The sequence below is a fragment of the Dryas octopetala genome, chromosome 1 (assembly GCF_963921425.1).
Source record: "Dryas octopetala chromosome 1, drDryOcto1.1, whole genome shotgun sequence".
Classification (NCBI taxonomy): domain Eukaryota; kingdom Viridiplantae; phylum Streptophyta; class Magnoliopsida; order Rosales; family Rosaceae; genus Dryas; species Dryas octopetala.
In genome coordinates this window covers 4,653,065-4,673,481 of record NC_141366.1, presented here as the reverse complement: position 1 = coordinate 4,673,481, position 20,417 = coordinate 4,653,065, and the positions used below count along the sequence as shown (strand labels likewise).

The window sequence follows — 20,417 nt, the reverse complement described above, 5'->3', positions numbered from 1 at the left end:
ACTGAGGGTAGAGAATTCAATGGGGAAAAGTTGTAAGTTTCCCACAGACGGCGCCAAACTGTTGATGCCCAAAAATGGTAGAGCAGTCAACGTCGAGTCGAACCACGTAGGCCCGTTGACCCACCACTGAGCGGATGACACGTCGAAGTGGGGCAGGAACGGGTAGCTGGGTCCGACTGGTGAGTAATGAGAGAGAATGATATCCAAAGCACCCTGCGCAAGTACACAAAAGTGAGCGGGAAGGGCACCGGTGTGGTGCCGGCCAAAGCTCCTCCGACGCTCAAGTCAGTGTTCAGAGAGATCTGAGAGCAGAGTGAGTGAATAGTATAATCATGATTTCCGTTCTCCTTTTGTGACAAGAAGGTACCTCTTTTATAGTACCTTTGGAAGAGTGTCAACCAATCCGGTGACGACACGTGTCCTTTGTGGTGACTTGCACTGTAGGAGCGCCACGTGGCACCGGTCTCGAGGATCCGAGTGAGTTGACACGGGCCGGGGGCCCGGGAGGCTTGAGCTTGGGAGGCCGGAGCTTAAGAGGCCGGGGCCCAGGGGGCCGGAGCCCATGAGGCCGGAGCCCAGTAGGTCATGGGCTAGGAGCCCAGGAAGAGCTTAGTTTTTTGGGTCTAGGCCCAAACAGCATGGTGTTAGGCCTTGTGTGACTTGTCGTTATGCCGAGATGGTTAGTCATACGAACATATATATTGTCCAATAATTTGGCTGGGATTAATTAATGGAATCCCAAATTAAAATTGGAACATCACAATTCACAAGTAACAATCACTTCAAAGAATGAATAGAATTCCAATATCTATGGAGGCATAAGTCTCCACTTTTTCCTTTTACCCAGTAACTCATTTTGCATTGCAATACTTAAAAATCAGCATATATGTACCTTTGGTTTAGTAAAGGATAAACATATACCTCTTCAATTTATACAAAGGAATATGACGCTGTTCGAACTCTAGCCTAGGTTGAATGTAAGATAGATACTCTTTTCCACTAAAATTAGTACTACATATGAATTAGTGTTTAATTCACTTCTTTGGTTTAGAATCTTGATTTTGATGTACTTCTAAATTCAAGCAAACCTCACGTACCTTGCAAACATTTGGGAGACTTTGGACTCAACCCCATTAAACCTAAAAAGAAAGGAAAACAAATTATGTGAATTCTTACAATTATTTATCTATTTATTGTCCAAATTCAGGCCTACAAATGCTTTGATTAGGGCTGAAATGATTCGTACGACATGAATTTCTTCTCTCAATTTGTCTTCTTTTCTTAAATTTTGTTTGGAAGTCTAATGTGTGTATTTGTGCACTGTGGTACATTATGAGTACCATTATATGAAGAACAACCATCAACTGACTCCAATATCATAATCCCACTGATTCGATCCGAATCCATGCCTCTTTAACACAATCTGACATAATAAACAACTGTCTAGTTGCTAGAGATTTTAGAAAGTACATGAACCAAGTACCAAGTACCAAGTCCTTTTCAGTACACTTAATAATTAAGGTTCAGTGTATGATGCATGGGTTTTTCATTCAAATTATAATATATACGGATATACCCTCATAATTTAACAATTCAAATAAAACATTGTGTTCCCAAATGTTTAAGGCAGAACCCTTTTTATGTTTCTTTAACTTAATTTGTGTCCTCCACTCTAAGAAAATAATGGCCATAAATATATATTCTTCGTTTTCAAAGTTATAGGCTTATATACGTACTAATCAGACATTTATTTTTTATAATCGTTTCGCTTTTGAAGAAAGGTCCAAAAGACTAAAAGAGAGATTGCAACATCTTAATAGAGAAGCCTATTTGATTTTGTGCACCTTAAATTAATATAATTGCAGATAGGTTCTGCATCTGCATGAGACTATGGGAGCCAACTTCTTTTTTATTTTTTTTTGGGCCAGGGAGAGCAAAATGGGCATGTGCTTCTTCTGTACTATTTTTTAAAAATATTTGGTTGAATTGGCATCCTTAATTTCGTTCATAATCTAAATTATTAGGCCCGAATCTATACCTTTTTAAACACGTAGTCTGACATCATTAAAATATTTTGTCTAGTGGGTTGGGTTTAGATGAATTATTGAGTACAAATGTACAATGAATCAAGGTTCTCTCACTATCAGATTCAGTGAATGGTATTGCTCTGTAATTTATAAATAATATGATATGAATTCACATATAAGTAGCAGTTTATGGCCCATCTTTTTCTTCCGTTCTTAAACTATTTTCTCGAACAGAAAGATAGTGACGTGGGGCTAGAGCACAAAGATTAGCCAAATTGTAACTAAATTTTAGTCAAAATGGATACAAGTTATTTTGTTTAACTTTTTTTAAGTGTTGCTCGTTTTTCATTACAGTAAATTTCGAATTAATGACCAATTTCTAAACAAAAACTAGAAATAAAGCAAATCCAAGCGAGAACATAGTTGTTATATTTTTTCTCCTCTTAGCCAAATATGACTAGTTAAAAAGTGAACCCTAAAATGGTTAACTGGAGATAGTAATTTTGTTAAAAAATACTTTATGATTACATTTAAGACATACAATTACCTCGCTTATTACGTAATAAAATATTAAAATGATAATAAACAGTTGGAGATACTCCAATTCTATTAATAACGAGTACTTAAACTCGCACCTACGGATTCAACTCTGGTCTTTTCTTTCACTTAAATTGAAAAAGAAGACCATGGCCAAAAAAAAAAAGAAAAATTGAAAAAGAAGAAACCAAAAAGATTCACCGAGCCAAAGTTACCTAAGAATAAGAAAGTTACCTAAGAATAAGGATGGAAGTTCTGGTGAGAGAGATTATATATGTTGGTAAGCTTTCAATCACATGGGTCTTTAGGCCTCTAGAAAAAGGTGTGGACTTGTAGAGTTGTAGGTTCGGTGGCACTTGTACATTCTACCACTCCGATTCATGGTTCGGTCCTACTGGGTACGGGCCCTGATCCAGGATTGGCTTATGCTTTGGCTCTTGAGAAAAAGAAGAGTTAAAAGACAAAAGTTGCCGTGGGGCATACCCACATAATATAAAGCTGAATCAATGTCTATCTTTTTATGGTGGGAACAATATGGCCACGTGAATTTTATGCGTTTCTACTACCATTTCTAATTTTATAATATGGCCACCTTTTTTACTAGTGCTGTGTGCTACTACCATTTCTAATTTGAATATATGATAGTGTACCATACAAAATTGACAATTCAATGAATTTATTCAAGTTTTGAATGACTTTTCAGGTCAAGTCGTCGTGAAGATAAGATTTGGTTGGGTTTATTTATGAATTCAAGGAGAAAGAAACTGTCGTTTTTGTACTAACCGACAAAATAGACCAGTAAGTGAATATGAACACGACAACTTGGAACGTTAACATTTAAAAAAGAACAGTCAAATTCTACGACCAACATAGTACAAACATATATTATATTCGTAAAAAAAGGAATAGAAATGAGGTCTTGGCCACTATATAAACCACAGACAAGAACACCCAAATCACATACATTCTCACAGCTTCAAAGTTCAAAGATTTAACAGCCGTTCATTTTTTGTTCTTCTCTCTTTATTTCTTGACTGAGAGAGTGAGTGACCCTTTTGATCCCTTAAGAAGTTAAGATCATACTCAGAAGCAAATTTTAAGAAGAGATCATGGAGGGTGCAAGGATCAACGGTGGGAATTTGTCTCAGAGGCTTTCTGGCCGTTTGATCCCAAAGAGGGGTCAGGTGAAGGTGGCTATTGTGGTGGTTCTGCTTCACTCTTTCTCATCTATCTTCTCTCAGAGTAGCCGCCGTGGTGGTGCTCATGGTGATCATCACTTCTCTTAATTAGCTGGTGTGATGATGAATCCAGTTTTTTGGTAAAAGATTAGTGAGAGAGAGAGAGAGAGAGAGAGAGAGAGAGAGAGAGAGATGGGTGCAAAGTTTGAGCTCTTGTCTTGCAACAAAGGCTGTACAAATTTTGTAGTTTACAGATTAGTGGAATATAGTATGAGTTCCTAACATGTTGTTACTCTTTTGGTTCTCTTTGCCAATATATTTTGTGGGAAGAGATTCAAGTGTGTGTGTTTGGAATTTTGATCAAGGATCTAGATTAATGTAATCATTGAATTTTCAGAATCAAAGATTGTATACTTTCAGAACTGAAAATATGTGAATTTTATCCTCCTCTTCTTGCTTGTAGACCCAAATAAAAGAATTTACTAAAACAGAAAATGGCTTTGATGAGAAGAATTTATTTTGTTAATTTTCGTATTTTAACAAAATAAATTAATAGGATATGTGATCAAGAAACAAATCAAAGCAGCTTATTTGGTGCACCAGATGCTTGTTTTATTTGGGCCTTTTTTCCCTACTTTAATTTGTTCACCAGAAAAGAATGTGCCTTTAATTTTTCTTAGGCATATGTCCAAATGTGGTCCTCTTTAAACTGAATCCTAAATTTCACTTAATTCAACATATTGAGAATACAAATTTGAAGAAACTGAGAACCTGAATCCAGCTCAAGGCCTTATAAGCCTCCAACAGATGTATCATGTAACCATAATATGGCATATGACAATGCTGTGTTGTGTTGTGCTGTGTCAACCAATTCTCGAGTTATCTCTGCCAAAGACAAGCGTGGTAGCCCAGTTAGTAGCAACATAAAACCTGTTCCTCCAGCTGACAACACGCGTCAGATAAGCGGAGCGCCAAACGAACCAGCTAACGAATCCAGCATGGGATAAGCCTTTTGCATCCTGCCAAAATGTACTCAGAGGTTAGGGAAAATGGCATGGTTGTAAATCACCTAACCCTCCAGAATAAGGGCAAGGAAGACCTACCTTAGACTGGCGTAGATCAACCAGTGCCTTGTAACCTCCAACTGATGCCATGCTTCCAAGGTGCTTGTAGACAAAAGGCTCCCCCAGAGGGATGTCTTTTGCACTCAAGGCCTTGCCTGCATTCTGCTCCCCAATCTTGTTAAACAACTCCACCAGAAATTTTCCCTCCCTTTCTGCCACCTATTTGAAGCAATGTGAAATGGATTAGTTCAAGAAATTAACTAGGATTGCAGTACAGCATTCTATTGCGTTTACAATCCTGAATTTGGTGCTGCGCCTTCTTTGTCTTACAAAACCTTGTGCAAGTTAGGCCATAACTAGACAACACAATGCTTCCATGTTATTAGCTTTTTTGTTCTTTCACATTGTTGGGGAACAAGGAAATTAGGGCATCTCAACCACGTACATATGGTGTTCTAAGTTAGCAAATGTGAGTTCACTTGAATTTTTCTAAGGATGTGATTAGCTCTTTCAATTGGCTACATATTTTGACTGCAAAGACATGCTAATGTGATGCCATACTTCATGATAGACTCTTTCCTCTATATCTGTTTCTTTACGTGACCAAATAGTCATTCAAATATTCAACAACAAAGGGCATATGTCAGGCTTGACAGCAATGTATAATTTGTAGAGCACAAAAATGATTCTAACCTGAGCTAAAGCTGGAAGCACTGGCCTCCCTGTCTGCTCAAGAAAACCAGCGCAATCTCCAAGTGCAAACACATCTTCCACAGAAGGAACCCGCAGCCACCCATCAACACCAATCCTGTATCACTCAATAGGACTGATTTAGATCCTTAATACATTGAACAGAAGGAAGAAATCAACAAATGAAAAAAAATAAGAAAGATAATGTAAGAAATGCTGGTGCATATTACCTTCCCCCAGGGGCCTTGGGAAGATCAAGTGATTTCACAAACTGTGAGGGACCAACGCCTGTCGACCAGACCAAAAGTCCGTAGGGAACATCAGTGCCATCATTGAGAACTATCTTCTTGGAATGCACCTCTTTCACAACACCTCGCATAAGGCTAACACCACACTGGTGCAAAAGTTCATATTTCAAATTAGTCCTGGAAAGTAACAAGAATATCTGCAAGAACACAGAAAGCAAATCAATTTACCTTAGTTAGGTGTTTTGTTGCATATTGCCTTAACCCCACGTCGAAGGATGACAAAATCTCATTTGCCTGTTCAAGAAAAATACAGAAAAGAAAACAATCGATGACTTCATCATTTCCATCCATAAGAAAGCCAATGCATACATATAGAAGATAATTACAAATAAGTACCTCAATGAGGGTGACTTTGATGTAATCCTTAATATGAGTATAACGCTCACGAACATCTTTCATGATGAAATCACTCAATTCTCCACTGAACTCCACCCCAGTAGGGCCACCTCCAATAACAACACAGTGTAGGAGACGTTTCCTTTCTTCCTCTGATATGCCTGTAAAGGAAAATGCATAAGATGTTTGACAGTTTGAGAGAGGAAACGAATTTTTGCAAAATATTCTCTTCCACTCATCCTTCAGAGAGCAAAAGAGGGTCTTCAAATATCTATAACCTCACTCACCTGGATTTTCAGAGAGCATCAAGTTCAAGAGAAGCTTCTTCCTAATTTCTTGGGCATGATTCACTTCACGGAGAAAGAATGCATGTTCCTGCACACCCTTGATACCAAATGTCAGGGGTTCAGCTCCAGCAGCTATGACAAGCTTGTCATAGGCAACTTTGAATCTGTAAGGTTCATGAGATAAACCACCATTGCTAACTGTCTCGCAGTACACCTATATGAAAGAAGAGGATTAACATTGTGTTGCTATGACTTCATATTGCAATAATCAACCTGAAAGCTGTTATTCTACCTCCCTATCTTACAATCTAGATATCAGTAAAATGTGCAGTATGTTGTGATCAATGAAAAATATAAACAAATACCCAATTCGTGTTAATGAATTTAGTTATGAACTGATCTTGTTTTACATGCTGTGACATTGTATATAACCCTTAAACCAAAATAGTTGATAAATATATCTTGTACAGAGTAGGGGGAAAAAAAAAGCTGGTTTGAGAGGATTGGCTTACCTCATGTTTGTTTATGTCAATGCCAACGCAGGAAGCCAGATAAAAGTATGAATTAGGATTTTTTGCCAATGCAGATTGTATACGACTAACAGGTTCAGCTACTGAACGGAATTCCAGGGTACCAACGCAAGTTGAAGCAAGTAAAGGAGTGAAGACCATGTGATTCCTTGGTGATATGCAAACAACATCATAAATCTTGGTGTCTAGTCCCTTGAGGAATCTACAGGCAGCCCAGCCAGTACCAAGGACAACCACTCTTGGCTTTTCACCTGGCTTGGTTGCCTCTAGTCCCGGATACTTGGGGTCATTATACTCTGAATCAGACTCCTCAACAATCCTTTCTGCTGAAGAACATTGATAATTTGGGGTTACCCTTATTCCCCTGCTCCAAAAAATATTGTGATTCACCTTTGACATGCTGGAAAGGTACAAAAAATTGCTGTTTCTAGTGCTATTTTCAAGTGAAGGTAAGGAACATTTGGGTATGGATGCTGCCTCAGAGAACATGTCCTTCTCACTTGTGTGACTTCCAAAGGCACCTCCTGATGGCCTTCTGAAGCCACTCCTTGCAGTCCTAGCAATCCTTTCCATTGCCATGTTGAGAGCACAATACCAGTCCCTTAAGCAAGACTAAGTACCCTCTGAACCTGTTGAACTTGAACCACAGAAGGTGAAACAAATGAGCAATGCAAATTACAACCATTATACAAGTAACCTTTGAAGGCAGAAATATTTATAGGAAGCTGAATTGACGACTCCAAAACAGGTGGAGAGGTAATGACAATAGGCAGGACAATTAGAGCTATACTCCAAAGGAAGCCAAGTAAGTTTGTTATGTATGGCAACCTTCGTTTCCAAGATACTACTTGACAAGAAAACAAAAAAGAACATAGATTTAGTCATCAGCTGAGGGAAGAAACAAGGAGAAAAGCTCTTGTAAATTTAGGAGCCAAAAACATCAACATTAGTAGCTTACTACTTATGCATTGCCAACACACATTTGGTGACTGGCTGATTAATATATTATGCCAAATATTTCTTGATTGAAAATCCCAACTCCCAGATTCATGAAACATTTAATTAATATATAATGTTAACTTGCAATTCTTTAATTTAGAAAGGAACAAATTGGATGGCAGCCACAAATATAAACAAAATTTCTATGCTTTACATACCAAAGTTCAAAAATCAAACTCGAATATGTTGATAAATACCAAGGAAAATATGTAGATCCTATCAGAAACAAAGAAAACAGAAAAAGAAACGAAATCTAAGACGATTGAAGAACACGGAAAATGCAGAACCGTTGATAAGCATTGTAATATGGAAAAAAAAAAAAAAAAAAAAAACGTGATTTGTGTGAAGCTAGCAGATGGTTAAGAACGCTTACTGTTTCGGAGCAATGACTCAGTGAGTTGTTTGCTTCAGAATCAGAAGAGAGCGCGCGTGAATATCCAAGATTCTTGGAGCACCTTCCTTCTTAATACTACTACAAATGCGAAAGGTTTTCCATTTCTCTTTAAATATTTTATTTATATAAACGGAAAATGAAATGAAGGAGGCGCCGACTTGCGACGCAAGCAAGTTTGTTGAGATTTGAGGAGAACGTATTTTACTTTACTATTTTTGGAGAGAAACAAATAAATATTATTAAAAAATTTGGAAAAATTAAGGCCTCAGCGTTCGAGGTAAGCATATTCTGATTCTGGACAAGGCCAACTGTGGAAAGAAAATGCGGAGGAAAAAAAGGAAAATGAAAGAGGTGAGACTCTTCCATGTGGGTCCCACTTCATTGTGAGGCATGCCATGGAAGAGTTTGGCATGAAAGAGCGTTGGTTTGGCTTTGACCAAAATAAGAAAAAAGAAAGAGTGCTGGTTTGACCCTTCAGAATATAGTATGGCGTCGTTTGGTTAAGGTTTCATGGCGTTTTTGGACCATCAGGTCCTTCACTGGGTCCCACTGCCATGAACAATGAACAATCTCTGCTGCTTTGGCTACCTACCAAACCCTAGTCAGAAAATTTTGAGTAGGCCGCTGTGAGCTGTCTCGTCTCCCACGATATCGGGGCCGTCCTTTGAGGTTTCATATGGGCCGCCAAGGCCCACCTTTGACTGAACTTGGTCGTGATTTACGGACCGGTGAGAAAGATTGATGATCCAATGTTACAGTCAACCAGCTACAGCTGTCCTAAACCATGATTCGATTTGGGCCTATGAGTCCATTCTATGTCATCCAAAAGACTTATCAACTATGAGATTTGGCCCACTTGCAGGATTCATTATAGGCCAGTTCTATTCCGACCACCCTAAATTGCTGAGTTGACTACCCTATTTTAAAATTTCAACTTTACCCTTAAAACAAAAAATTTCAATTTTGTTCGTCGGGTCATTCGACAGTTATCTACCGAAATATTTATGGTTATTCGACAGTTATCTGCTGAACATTGGTGGATTATTCGGTAGATAACCACTAAATAGAAATGAAAAAGGCATTCGACAGTTATCTGTCGAAATATTTATATTTATTCGATACTTATCTGCCGAACATTGGTGGATGTTTCGGTAGATGACCACCGAATGGATCTGGGTGATTTCATCATGTTTTTGTAATAAAGGGTAAAATAGGAAAAAAGTTGAAAAAAATATATTAAGGTGGTCAACTCAGCAACTAAAGGTGGTCTGCATAGCCTCACTCTTCATTATAATGAAACAAATAAGACACAAGAGGGGTATTGGTGTTTTAACTTTTACACATTTCTACAATACTAATTTGAAGGATATAATTGTCGGTGTAACAAGTTACAAATGGTAATTCATTAAGATACAAAATAAAATGCAAAGGTACAAATAGAATAAAATTATTGACAAAAGCGCCGAGACTATTATGATAGTGTTTCATTAATTCACGAATAGATCCACAAGGAGTTGTAGCAATTATGGGACATAGAAGCATCAACAATATATTAGGAATTAAGTGAAATAACAATTTTGCAAGGAATTAAGTACAAGTTGGTGGATTAATGTCTTGTGTTAAAAGGAAACAATAACTAGCTAATTTGGAATTGGAACTTGAAGCTACAAACAATAATGTGTATGTGATGATGCGATCTATATATCCTAGGTAGCTAGGCTTTGGGTACCTTGATGCTTGAATTGGTCATCATAAAAGTTGTAGCAAAAGCTAGGTGGGTGAACGTGAATGTGACCGTTTATGTGATGCAACTTGTGTTTCAGAAGAGAAGACGCGATTCAGGATACCAGCCAAGCGGACCCCACCTTGAGCAATCCTCTTCTCCACAATAGGTAGCCGTGGAAGGAAGTAATCATCTATAATTTTTTTTTTTTTGTCAGAAAAATCATCTATAATATAACAAATCAAATCATGATTCATTATAAAAAATTAAACTATACATATAATGACGAAATTTTTATCATGCAATGCAATGGTGTGACCAATTTAATAAAATTATAACATGTGAGAACATATATGCAAAATTTAAAAGGAAATTGGATCAAAATTGCAAATCATGTTGTTTTTGCTGTTTGACCTTTTCGTGGGCCCTATTGTGTTTGTTCTTGCTGTTGGGCCTTTACATCGCCGAATCATGTTTGTTCTTATTTTTCTTGTTTACCTTAGAGAGATTCTTGTTTACCAGATGAAACTTTTTGACTTTTTCTAATTTTAACTTATTTCTTCATCATTTAGCAAAGCTTACTAAGTCAAGAGCTTTGTACCATCGTATTGGATAGTAAAATGTGTTAATTTGTATATATACCTTCTAGAGTATCACCGTCCTCAACGTCCTTGTAAGCCCACTTGCAAGCTATGTTTATACTCTCCGTAGCATACCTACATACATAATAAGATATTAAATATTCATATCAACAAAATCATCGAGGGTACGAAAATACAAATATACATGAAGATGAAGAGATATGAGAGAGAGAGAGAGAGAGAGAGAGAGAGAGAGAGAGAGAGAGAGAGAGAGAGAGAGAGAGATTACTTTTTTATGCATGAAAGCTGATCATCACAATGTTGCCATGATGTAACATCATCAGCCCAGCTTCCCTGTTTACATAACATAATGAATTTTAATATAAAAAAATCATAAGCTTAGTTCATTTAAAATAATTCACATAAATAATTGGTCCTTACATCTGTGATATTTCCCAGTATGTCTTCTAGGAGGAGTTCCATATCCTTGTCATAATAATCCGCCAGAGCTGTAAGTAGAATCTCCCGATCCCATACCTGCACAGTAACATTTTTTTACAAAAAGAAAAGGTTCGTAACATTGTCTTTTTAATGCTTTTTTTGTTTTTTTGTTTTTTTGAAGTTTAAAGATAATAGGGGTTTTGAGTAATATTCGAGAGGTTATCTAAAACTCTAAGAAAATGGCAAAATGTACCCAAATGCTTACATGGTGGAGATTTGATTTGTGCCTGAACCAACGTAAATTTATTGAGTTTCCTCCTCTATCCGACGTGAACCCAACATGCATCGGCTGCGAAAAAACAAAAAGAACATCAGAAACATAATTAAAAACTTATAAATAAAAAAAAACCTTAAAAAGAGATATTACAAATTCAAGAACAAATGTTGGAATCCCCCACATATGTATGTACATACCTGATGGATGTCACCCATGAAGTGTGACAAGAAAAGCAAGGCCTCAGTCATGTTGTCTGCAAGAGTCAAAGACAGAGAAACCATGATGTTGTGTAATTAGCAGAGTACAAGAAAGCATGCATTGACAAAACCTGAAGCAATTAATACTAACACAATGAATGGGCTTGCTTACATCGACGGTCAGATGTTCCCTCTGTGTAGTGTGAAAGCTGAGAGGTGAAGTTTTGGATGGCACCAGCAACACACATGTCCTTGGCCCCATGTGGGCCATGACAATCCCCTATATATATAATAATATAATCCCCAATGAAAGTTAGCCTTAATCTTGCATTCAATTGCTAATTAAGCAGGATTAAACAGGCCTGTGGCTTACTTGAGTAGTCAAAGTTGCAAGCATTATCAGGTGTGTCAATGAAGTGAAGAGGGCTAGTCCAGCGGTATCTGTACCAATGCCTGATTTGGTCTGGCCATACACACAGAGCTGACAAGTCCCCATCCACATTGTGAGGTAATAAATTTTGAACTGCTTCTGCGGCCTCAGGCTCCAGAAGTGCCTGCAGTTCATCAATAATTAGTCACCATAAATTCAATTTCTGTACCCTTTGGAGGATAAGAACATCTGCCTTGGACACACCTTAATGAATTTTTTCCACAAACTTTTAACTTCTGTTCTTATAAATTTTGTCAAAACTCGATTTGATTCATTGGTTTGTAGATTTTGCAAAATTACAAATTTATAATAGAATTAGACGTGACATTGAATATCAAAGAGTGAAAAATCGTGAGACACGTACTCCTTTTTTAAAAACACAATATTTGGTGACAATGTTAAATCTTGATCGACTAATCTATTTTCTCTTCTATAATAATGGCTCTTTGCATTAGAGATTAGTTCAAGTGACGAGGAAACGTGGAAAAATAGAATTTATTTAATATAACAAAGGCCGAATTGCACAAATGTCATCCAGATTTTGAGATTTGTGCGCAAATGTCATCCAATCTTTTAATTGTGACAATTTGTCATCTAATATTTTAAAACAGTGCAAATTTGCCATATGTCATGAATTTCATCCATTCACCCTTTAAAATTAGGGATGTTTTTGTCAATTCATTTAAAAAATATATAAAATATAATATATTTTTTTTTGGCAAAAACGAAAAAAATAATATTATTTTCGTCATTTCACCTAAATTTTTTTTTGTTTTTTTAAATTTAATTTTAGGTTTTTTTTTTTTGTATTTTTAAATAAAAAATTTATTTAAAATCTAGATTAACATAATATTCTAATTTAACAGAAAATATGACAGTATATGACAAATTTGCACAATTTTGAAAGATTGGATGACAAATTGTCACAATTAAAAGATTGGATAACATTTGCGTACAACCCTCATAGTCTGGATGACATTTATGCAATAAAGCATATAACAAAAAATAGAGTACGGTATTTCTTGGGTAACTCATTTTAATAGTTCGACATTCAAGATGTGGCCCATACAGAACAAGACCTACTTCCCAGAGGAATGGAGTGACATTACCTGTGCAATCCTGCATGTCATAATATGGCCCTCTTTGCTCCATGCTTGTGTTCTTGGGACTATAATGCAAACAAAAGCCAGCAACAAAACAAACCCATAGTGGGGAAGTCCCCCAAAGCCTCTATACTTGCCCATCTTAAGTTCTCTCTGCTTAGATAACCAACAGATTAATTTGTTCGTCAATAATATGACACTACACAGATTATTTATAAGCCCAGCAGAAGGACTTGGATACGTATATATTTAGAAGCCATCAAAGGTTGTCAATGAGTACAAGTTTGGTCTTCCCTCTATTATAAGTGCCCCAAAAGCTAATATTTAACACAAGCAACGTGGGGTATATTCTGGCATATTGGGGGCATCACCAACATATGAGGAAGAATAATACATTAAGAATGAACAAATCTGGTACATGAGGGCTCGCGTAGGGGAACTTCAAGCTTCTAGGAAATAATGGTGGGGCCCATTATATTCGACCCTCTGAAGATGCATCCCTATCCTCTTCTTATTTTCATGCTTCAGCAATTTTTGCTTTAGAAGAGAAGATACGGTTGAGGGTAGCAGCCAAGCGGACCCCACTTTGAGCTAGTCTCTTCTCCACAACAGGTAGCCGAGAAAGGAAGTAATCATCTAATTCACATGATTAGAACAAAACTTTTTCAGAATATGCTAGCATCAAGAGAAAAATGCTGCATGTCCATGTGATGTGATGAAACCAGCAATATAAGAAATCAGAAATGTGATTATATAATAGGACATGCAATGTGAATGATGCAAAAGTCAACTAGAGGGAACCAATACAGAAGCACTTAAGGAAGGAAAAACGAAACTACCATGGAAAATCAAATCCTAGCTGAATTTTTATTTTTTATTTTCTCCTATCCAGGACAAATAAAAGGCAACTTCTTATGGGAATTTTTTTGGTGATAAATTCAAAATTAACTTGTTGTGCCTTGCAAGCTCTGCATATGAAAACGCAAATCTTCACCAGAAAAGAGAACATACCAATCAGAGTGCTTCCTGGTGTGGCATTCCTGTAAGCGTATTTGCATGCCAAACTAATGCTTTCAGAAGCATACCTGGAAGACCAAAAACAAGTTAAACCAAATCTAAACATGCCTTAATTTCAATATCAGATTTATGGTGTTAATTTCTTTTCTATATACAAGATAAAAGATGGATCTGTTAGTATGTATTTCTGTTTGAGAATCTGCATTAGTAATTGCTCTTTCAACCATGAAAAGACATTCATATGAAAATCCCACCTTTAGCAGTATGGTTGACGCCAAATGGAATATGCATGTCAGCATGGCCAATCAATGGCTAGAATCTATTTCAATCTACCTATAATAAATAATTCACCACTACTTTCACCTTATTAACTTTGGGAGATTAAAATTAAGTAAGCTACACAATGCCCTATATTTCATATCTTACAACACCACTTTCACCCAATTCCTGAAATTGAGCTTGGGATTTGGGAAGATGAAAAGCCAAGTAAACTAAACTGAACAGATCAAACATCTCAAAACATCAGGTTAGGCATGAAGTGGTATCAAGCATTAAAGGAAATAAAAGAAACATGTACGTACTCATTTGGACATACAGTCTGATTATTTGCACAAATCTGCCATGATGATATATCATTGGACCAACCATCCTACGGAGAGTATATACAAATAAACAAAAAGCAAATGTAAGTATCACATTGCTGTACAGGCATGTGCGCTCTTGTGAGGACTAAAGCACATTAAACTCTATAACAAACTAAAACATCAATAAAAAATGAACTTCATACCGTAATATTCCTTTGAATGGCCTTTATCATGATTGCAAGATCCTGGCTATAGAATGTCTTTAGTGCAGAATCAATGATCATAGTATCCCAGACCTGGAACAAAACCATCTTACAGAATCAAACTGCATACTGCTTATAAAATGAAACAAACAACACATATGCCATATTTTCCCATTGCAATAACCTGTGGCATCTGACTGTTTCTTTGCACAGTCATTCTTGTCAAAAAATAAATCCATAAAAACAGGGCAAGGGATGGAAGTGGAAAATAAAGGGGAAAGAAGACTATAATCATGTATTTATGTCCAAGTTGAAAGGGTAACCAAATATGTGCTTATTAATCTGCACTTACACCACTATAGTGGTCATTAAGCAGGAATTAAGACTTACATGGTGAAGATTTGTCTTCCTGCGATACCACCGGACTATTACTGTGTTCCCGCCTTCATCTCCAGTGAAACCAACATGTAAGGGCTGTCAACACAAAACTTGAAGTTTTAAAAGAAAATGAAAATGATGTTTTCTCTTCTAAAATATGCAGAAATCTTATAAACCTCTATCTTTCATTAATTTGCACTATTTTATCTAGAAAAACTCTTCAATGTGGATGGAAAAATCCAATCCATGAATGTTCCATAGTAAACCACAGAAATATTTAGGTTAAAAATGTTTTAATCAACGAATGTAATAGTTAGTTTTACAAGCAAAGTGAATTTGAGATCTAAAATTCAATTGTTCATTAAAGTTTCAAGTGGTATGCCACTGCATGGTTTGCTTTTTCCATAAGGCGGTTAAAGTTTTGAGGTACCAGTATGAAGAGCAAACCTGATGGACATCCCCAATGAAATGAGATAAGAACATAAGTGCCTCTGTTAAGTTGTCTGTCATTAAATGAAAAAAAAAAAAAGGAATTTGATATTTAGGAATAATTATATGTTAGAAAGGGTAAGTGTTAAATCTAGTAAATATGGGTGCTTACATTTTGATTCCAAGATGGAGTCATGATAATCCGAAAGGAGTTGCATTGTATAGTTGTAAATTGCTCCAGTTACACATCTATCTTTATGTCCAGAAGGGTCATGGCAGTCTCCTATTAGACAAGGGCAATAACATTATCTTTTATTTTGAGTAAAGTTAAAGGAAGACCATGCATTAAATTGCGCAGTCCCAAATCATTAACATATGCACCGTCTTATATTACATAATAGAGAATCTCACAGCAATTTAATTAGAGAAACATTCAGAAAATTTAATATACAAAATACTGCAAAGTAGCATCACCGGACCATTGAAAACTAGCTACTTACTGCAGTATCTGTAGTTACACATAAAATCTGGTGTGTCAACATAGTGTAAAACACTACTCCACCGCAAATGGAAGCGAATCTCATCAGGCCAGGAGCAAACTGCCGCAAGATCACCCTCGGCAGACTCTGGTAGCAATTGTTTTACTGCAGCTAGAGCATCTTCACTCAGAAATCCCTGGATCAAAACAAAGGTGTCTCATCAAACCTCCGTATAATTCAAGATTCAGAACCCACCTCATCGCCATCTTCAGAGTTGCAATATAAGCACAAATATGAAGTGACAGGGACAAAACTCTACACCCATTACTTTAACTTCATTCGCACTTAAAACACATTTTGATCCCAAATGAAGCTAAAATGACATGGGGTATCCAAATTATGTATGTTTCCCAGGATGGTATTGACAATTCTGCTAACACTTGACTGCCCAAAATCCACTCTTATCTCTACCATAGCTATTTGTATTGGCCAATGACTCTTGTAGCAACATGTTTGCAAGTACCAAAGCAAGATTGCATCATTTCTAGTTATTCCTTTTCATGTTGGCTTGGGGAGCATAAAATCAAATTCCAAAGAACCTTGAGGCTTTGACAGACTCCAAAACTTTTTATTCACAGCAAGATACAAAACCAGAAACACCCACTATTAAAAATAAAAAATAAAAGTGTTGTAGCACTAAATATACTTACTCACCTCTGCTATCTTGCAAACTGCATAGTGGCCTTCTTTGCCCCAGCCCAGAATCCCTGGCACCAATAACAGAAAACCAATCATCCTCCAAGTCCACCATAGCCCAGACCCACCCATATCTGTCAACAACACTGGTAGATTTTCCCAGTAGAAATTATGCCAGCAAGCATCAACTTTCTAAGAAAATCAGTACTTTAACCCACTTTTTGGCTGCTGAGAAAAGGAAGGCCGAAGTTAAATCAAGTAATTTGCATTTGAATTGAACTACGGCTCGTCATTTCTTCTCCTTTTTTCAGAATACTTCCCCAGAAACGAGCCAAACAGAAGAGGGACTGAGGGAAGAACAACAAACCCGATAACCCGAACCGAAATGCAATCAAAGTCCTCTCCATTTGTACCCACGCACGACATGTCGTTGGAACTTGGACTTGGAGACGGGTATTGAACGACAAGTCGTTTTTCCTTACCGTATAATATATTCCGCTGCGAAGGAACAAGTCAAGTCAGTCACTCAATCTCCTTCACTTCAGTGGAAGCTCAAGCCCAAGCATCAATGAAGGCCATAGTGATAAGCGCTCCAGGTGGACCGGAGGTCCTGAAACTACAAGAAGTCGAAGACCCAGAACTCAAAGACGACGAAGTTCTAATCAAAGTCGAGGCCACGGCGCTGAACCGAGCCGACGCCTTTCAGAGGAAGGGCCTGTACCCACCGCCCCCTGGTTCCAGCCAGTACCTGGGTCTCGAATGTTCTGGAACCATCGAGGCCGTTGGGAAACACGTGTCACGCTGGAAAGTCGGCGATCAGGTGATTTGGAATTCGGATATTGTTTGGAATTTTCATAGTAACCAAACAAGAAATCGGAAATATGTTGCAAATGGTGTTAGTAATTTATACCCTTGATCAAAGTTTTTACCTTTCAGTTGACTTCATGAGCTGAAACCATGGGTTCATTTGACTTCTTATGTAATGGACCTTAAGGAATATAAATTTCTTTCATAAGAGTTTGAATTTGCTTCATCAGTGATTTGTAATTAGAGTACAAGGTAATGGGTTAAAATCCCAGTTTACCCATCAAAATGTTTTGGTGTAGAGCTAACTAGCTAAGCGTGATAGAAGCACTATATTTTCAGCATTGCATTGACCCTTTGTACCAATTTGTGTGATGCAGGTGTGTGCTCTTCTTAGTGGAGGAGGGTATGCTGAGAAGGTGGCTGCTCCAGCAGGACAAGTTTTTCCTTCCCCAGTTGGTGTTTCTTTGAAGGATGCTGCTAGTTTTCCTGAGGTGGCATGCACTGTTTGGTCGACTGTTTTTATGATGAGTCGGCTATCTGCTGGTGAATCATTTTTGGTAACTTCCAAGTCTACTCTACCTACTCTAATATTCTGGTACAGTCATTTGAATGCAAATGCTGTGATGGTTTGAGTTCCAAGCATCTCAGTATCTTTCTTTTCTCAAAATGTCAGGTGCTTTGACATATTTTCATGAGGATGTATGGAATATGTTATTATAAGTAAAAGTTCTATAATATGCATATATATAGGTTGGAATTATTGCACATTAGTGCTGATACTTTCATAAACTGTGCTCTAGGCATAACCCAATTGAGAAAGTCTATTGCTTTCTTTGTCTGATGCATAGCTTTATATATATCACTGAAGGACTGTTAAAATTTCAGGTTCATGGGGGCTCCAGTGGAATTGGTACATTTGCAATTCAGATAGCTAAGTACAGGGGAGCAAGAGTGTTTGTCACAGCAGGTAAGCTGCACTTTTCTTTTATGGCATAAAATGAACTTTTATAGTTTTATGGATGTAGATCTTGAATCAAGATTTTTGATTACCAGGTAGTGAGGAAAAGTTGGCTGCTTGCAAGGATCTTGGAGCTGATGTATGCATCAATTACAAGACTGAGGACTTTGTTGCACGGGTTAAGGAAGAAACAGGTGGAAAAGGTTTGTTCTCTTGCATCAACACCCCATCAATATATCTCCAGAAAGATTGTTGTACCTTTAATTTTTATATATAGTTACTGTTACAGAAGAAAAAACATATTGATATATACTCAATGGCAGGTGTTGATGTTATCTTGGATAGCATTGGGGCATCATATTTTCGGCGAAACCTTGAAAGCTTAAAGGTTGATGGGAGACTTTTTGTCATTGGGACCCTGAGTGGTTCTGTTACAGAAATAGATCTTCGTACTGTGCTTGCAAAGCGTCTCACCATCCAAGGTAGGTTTGAGTACCACTGGTTTGGAGTTGGGTGGATTTGGTTTCTCTAGTTCATGGTTTCCTCTGTAGAACTTTGATCCTTAATGTTTTAAACGTCAATTTTACATGTCATTTTGCATATCTGGTGCCAAACTGACACATGGAATGAACGATTTTGTATTGATATGGTGTATGCTTGAGCGTTGATTTTTCCTAGTATTAATACCTTAGTGACAGTTTTTTTCCACCTCTTTCGGAAAGAGTTGTGCTTTGTTTAATATGTATTAGTCATATCCTTATATCATATGGTGGTTGTACATGCAGCGGCTGGGTTGCGATACAGAAGTCCAGAAAACAAAGCGGAAATTGTGAGGGAAGTGGAGAGCAATGTGTGGCCTGCAATTGCGGCTGGTAAGGTGAAAATTGTGGTCTACAAGTATTTTCCATTATCTGAAGCAGCAGAGGCTCACAAGCTCTTGGAAAGTAGCCAACATATTGGTAAGATACTGCTTGTTCCCTGATGATATGAATGTTATTTGTAATCAAGTGAACAACATGGTTCAGACCCCATGAACTCGGGTCTAGAATAATGCTTAATGTGCATTTGTGGTGTGCCAATGCTTATGTCGTCTCTTGTATTATGAGAATAAAGCACATTTAATGTATCATTCTGTTTGGAATTTGGTGGCTTCATGCCCTTCTTGGAATATGTGTGAATATTGTTTCATCTTAGTCAGCATTGTACAAGGATCCATTCAACTTTCTTTGTTTGGTGTAAGTGGAACTTTTAAAATTTAGTCACTGCAAAGAGCTTCAACAGCTAAACTTTTTAGCACTCCAGGACAAGGATCACCAAGGGTTTCTGTGGAGATGGGGACTGAACATTCTTCTTGGCCAAGGCAAACCTGCAAATAAAAAGTTGAAGTTGATTGAAGTTGCAAAGGAATTGTAGTTGTAGTGGATTGTGTGGTAGTGATTCTTGTAGTGTAAAAATTGTTGGTCAGGAGTGTAGTAATGTTGATTGAAAGCAAGGTTGAAGAAGTGGAGCACACAATTCTTGCTGGTAATCCTGTGTCATGGCAACCTCAGACTTGGTCCCCTTGCTGAGGTTGAGGGGGGATGTTAAGTATACAGTTGTCAGAATTCTAGTGGCTCTAGTTGTTAAAAGGATTACTCAGTTAGAAAGGAATGAGTTAATTGGAATTGTTGTTAGTCTTGTTAGTCTGTTTCGTTGGTTTTAGCTGGCTCTTGATATAAGCTTTGTGTATTTCTCATTCTCTATAACTTCATCTCATTAATCAAT

At 37.3% G+C, this 20,417-nt stretch overlaps 4 protein-coding genes across 5 annotated transcripts; 1 reads left to right on the top strand and 3 right to left on the bottom strand.

The window, feature by feature from the left end:
- Positions 1-3,856: 3,856 nt before the first annotated feature.
- Positions 3,857-8,587, bottom strand: LOC147296749 (internal alternative NAD(P)H-ubiquinone oxidoreductase A2, mitochondrial-like). Its single transcript, XM_086248515.1, has 9 exons — positions 8,330-8,587; positions 6,940-7,594; positions 6,428-6,641; positions 6,141-6,301; positions 5,973-6,038; positions 5,727-5,890; positions 5,500-5,614; positions 4,846-5,025; positions 3,857-4,761 (listed from the first exon to the last, which is right to left on the bottom strand). Exons 2-9 carry the CDS (start codon positions 7,534-7,536, stop codon positions 4,606-4,608), a joined length of 1,653 nt encoding a protein of 550 aa, XP_086104641.1. The 5' UTR covers positions 7,537-7,594; positions 8,330-8,587; the 3' UTR covers positions 3,857-4,605.
- Positions 8,588-9,827: 1,240 nt separating this feature from the next.
- On the bottom strand, positions 9,828-13,243 carry BFN1 (bifunctional nuclease i). 2 transcript variants are annotated; one of them, XM_086229302.1, is made up of 9 exons: positions 13,109-13,243; positions 11,943-12,123; positions 11,721-11,849; positions 11,570-11,625; positions 11,361-11,444; positions 11,096-11,191; positions 10,944-11,008; positions 10,716-10,789; positions 9,828-10,266 (listed from the first exon to the last, which is right to left on the bottom strand). In XM_086229302.1, exons 1-9 carry the CDS (start codon positions 13,241-13,243, stop codon positions 10,121-10,123), a joined length of 966 nt encoding a protein of 321 aa, XP_086085428.1. In that variant the 3' UTR covers positions 9,828-10,120. The 2 variants fall into 2 exon arrangements, with proteins under 2 accessions (XP_086085428.1, XP_086085429.1); XM_086229303.1 differs by having other exon boundaries at positions 11,742-11,849.
- Positions 13,244-13,330: 87 nt separating this feature from the next.
- Positions 13,331-17,263, bottom strand: LOC147296747 (endonuclease 4-like). The gene is made up of 9 exons (XM_086229306.1): positions 16,907-17,263; positions 16,214-16,388; positions 15,886-15,996; positions 15,732-15,787; positions 15,297-15,380; positions 14,907-14,999; positions 14,701-14,768; positions 14,114-14,187; positions 13,331-13,738 (listed from the first exon to the last, which is right to left on the bottom strand). The coding sequence occupies exons 1-9, from the start codon at positions 17,018-17,020 to the stop codon at positions 13,620-13,622; spliced, it is 894 nt and encodes a 297-aa protein (XP_086085432.1). The 5' UTR covers positions 17,021-17,263; the 3' UTR covers positions 13,331-13,619.
- Positions 17,264-17,397: 134 nt separating this feature from the next.
- On the top strand, positions 17,398-19,826 carry LOC147296746 (uncharacterized). The gene is made up of 6 exons (XM_086229300.1): positions 17,398-17,708; positions 18,073-18,252; positions 18,581-18,662; positions 18,749-18,856; positions 18,977-19,135; positions 19,439-19,826. Exons 1-6 carry the CDS (start codon positions 17,457-17,459, stop codon positions 19,633-19,635), a joined length of 978 nt encoding a protein of 325 aa, XP_086085426.1. The 5' UTR covers positions 17,398-17,456; the 3' UTR covers positions 19,636-19,826.
- Positions 19,827-20,417: the final 591 nt, after the last annotated feature.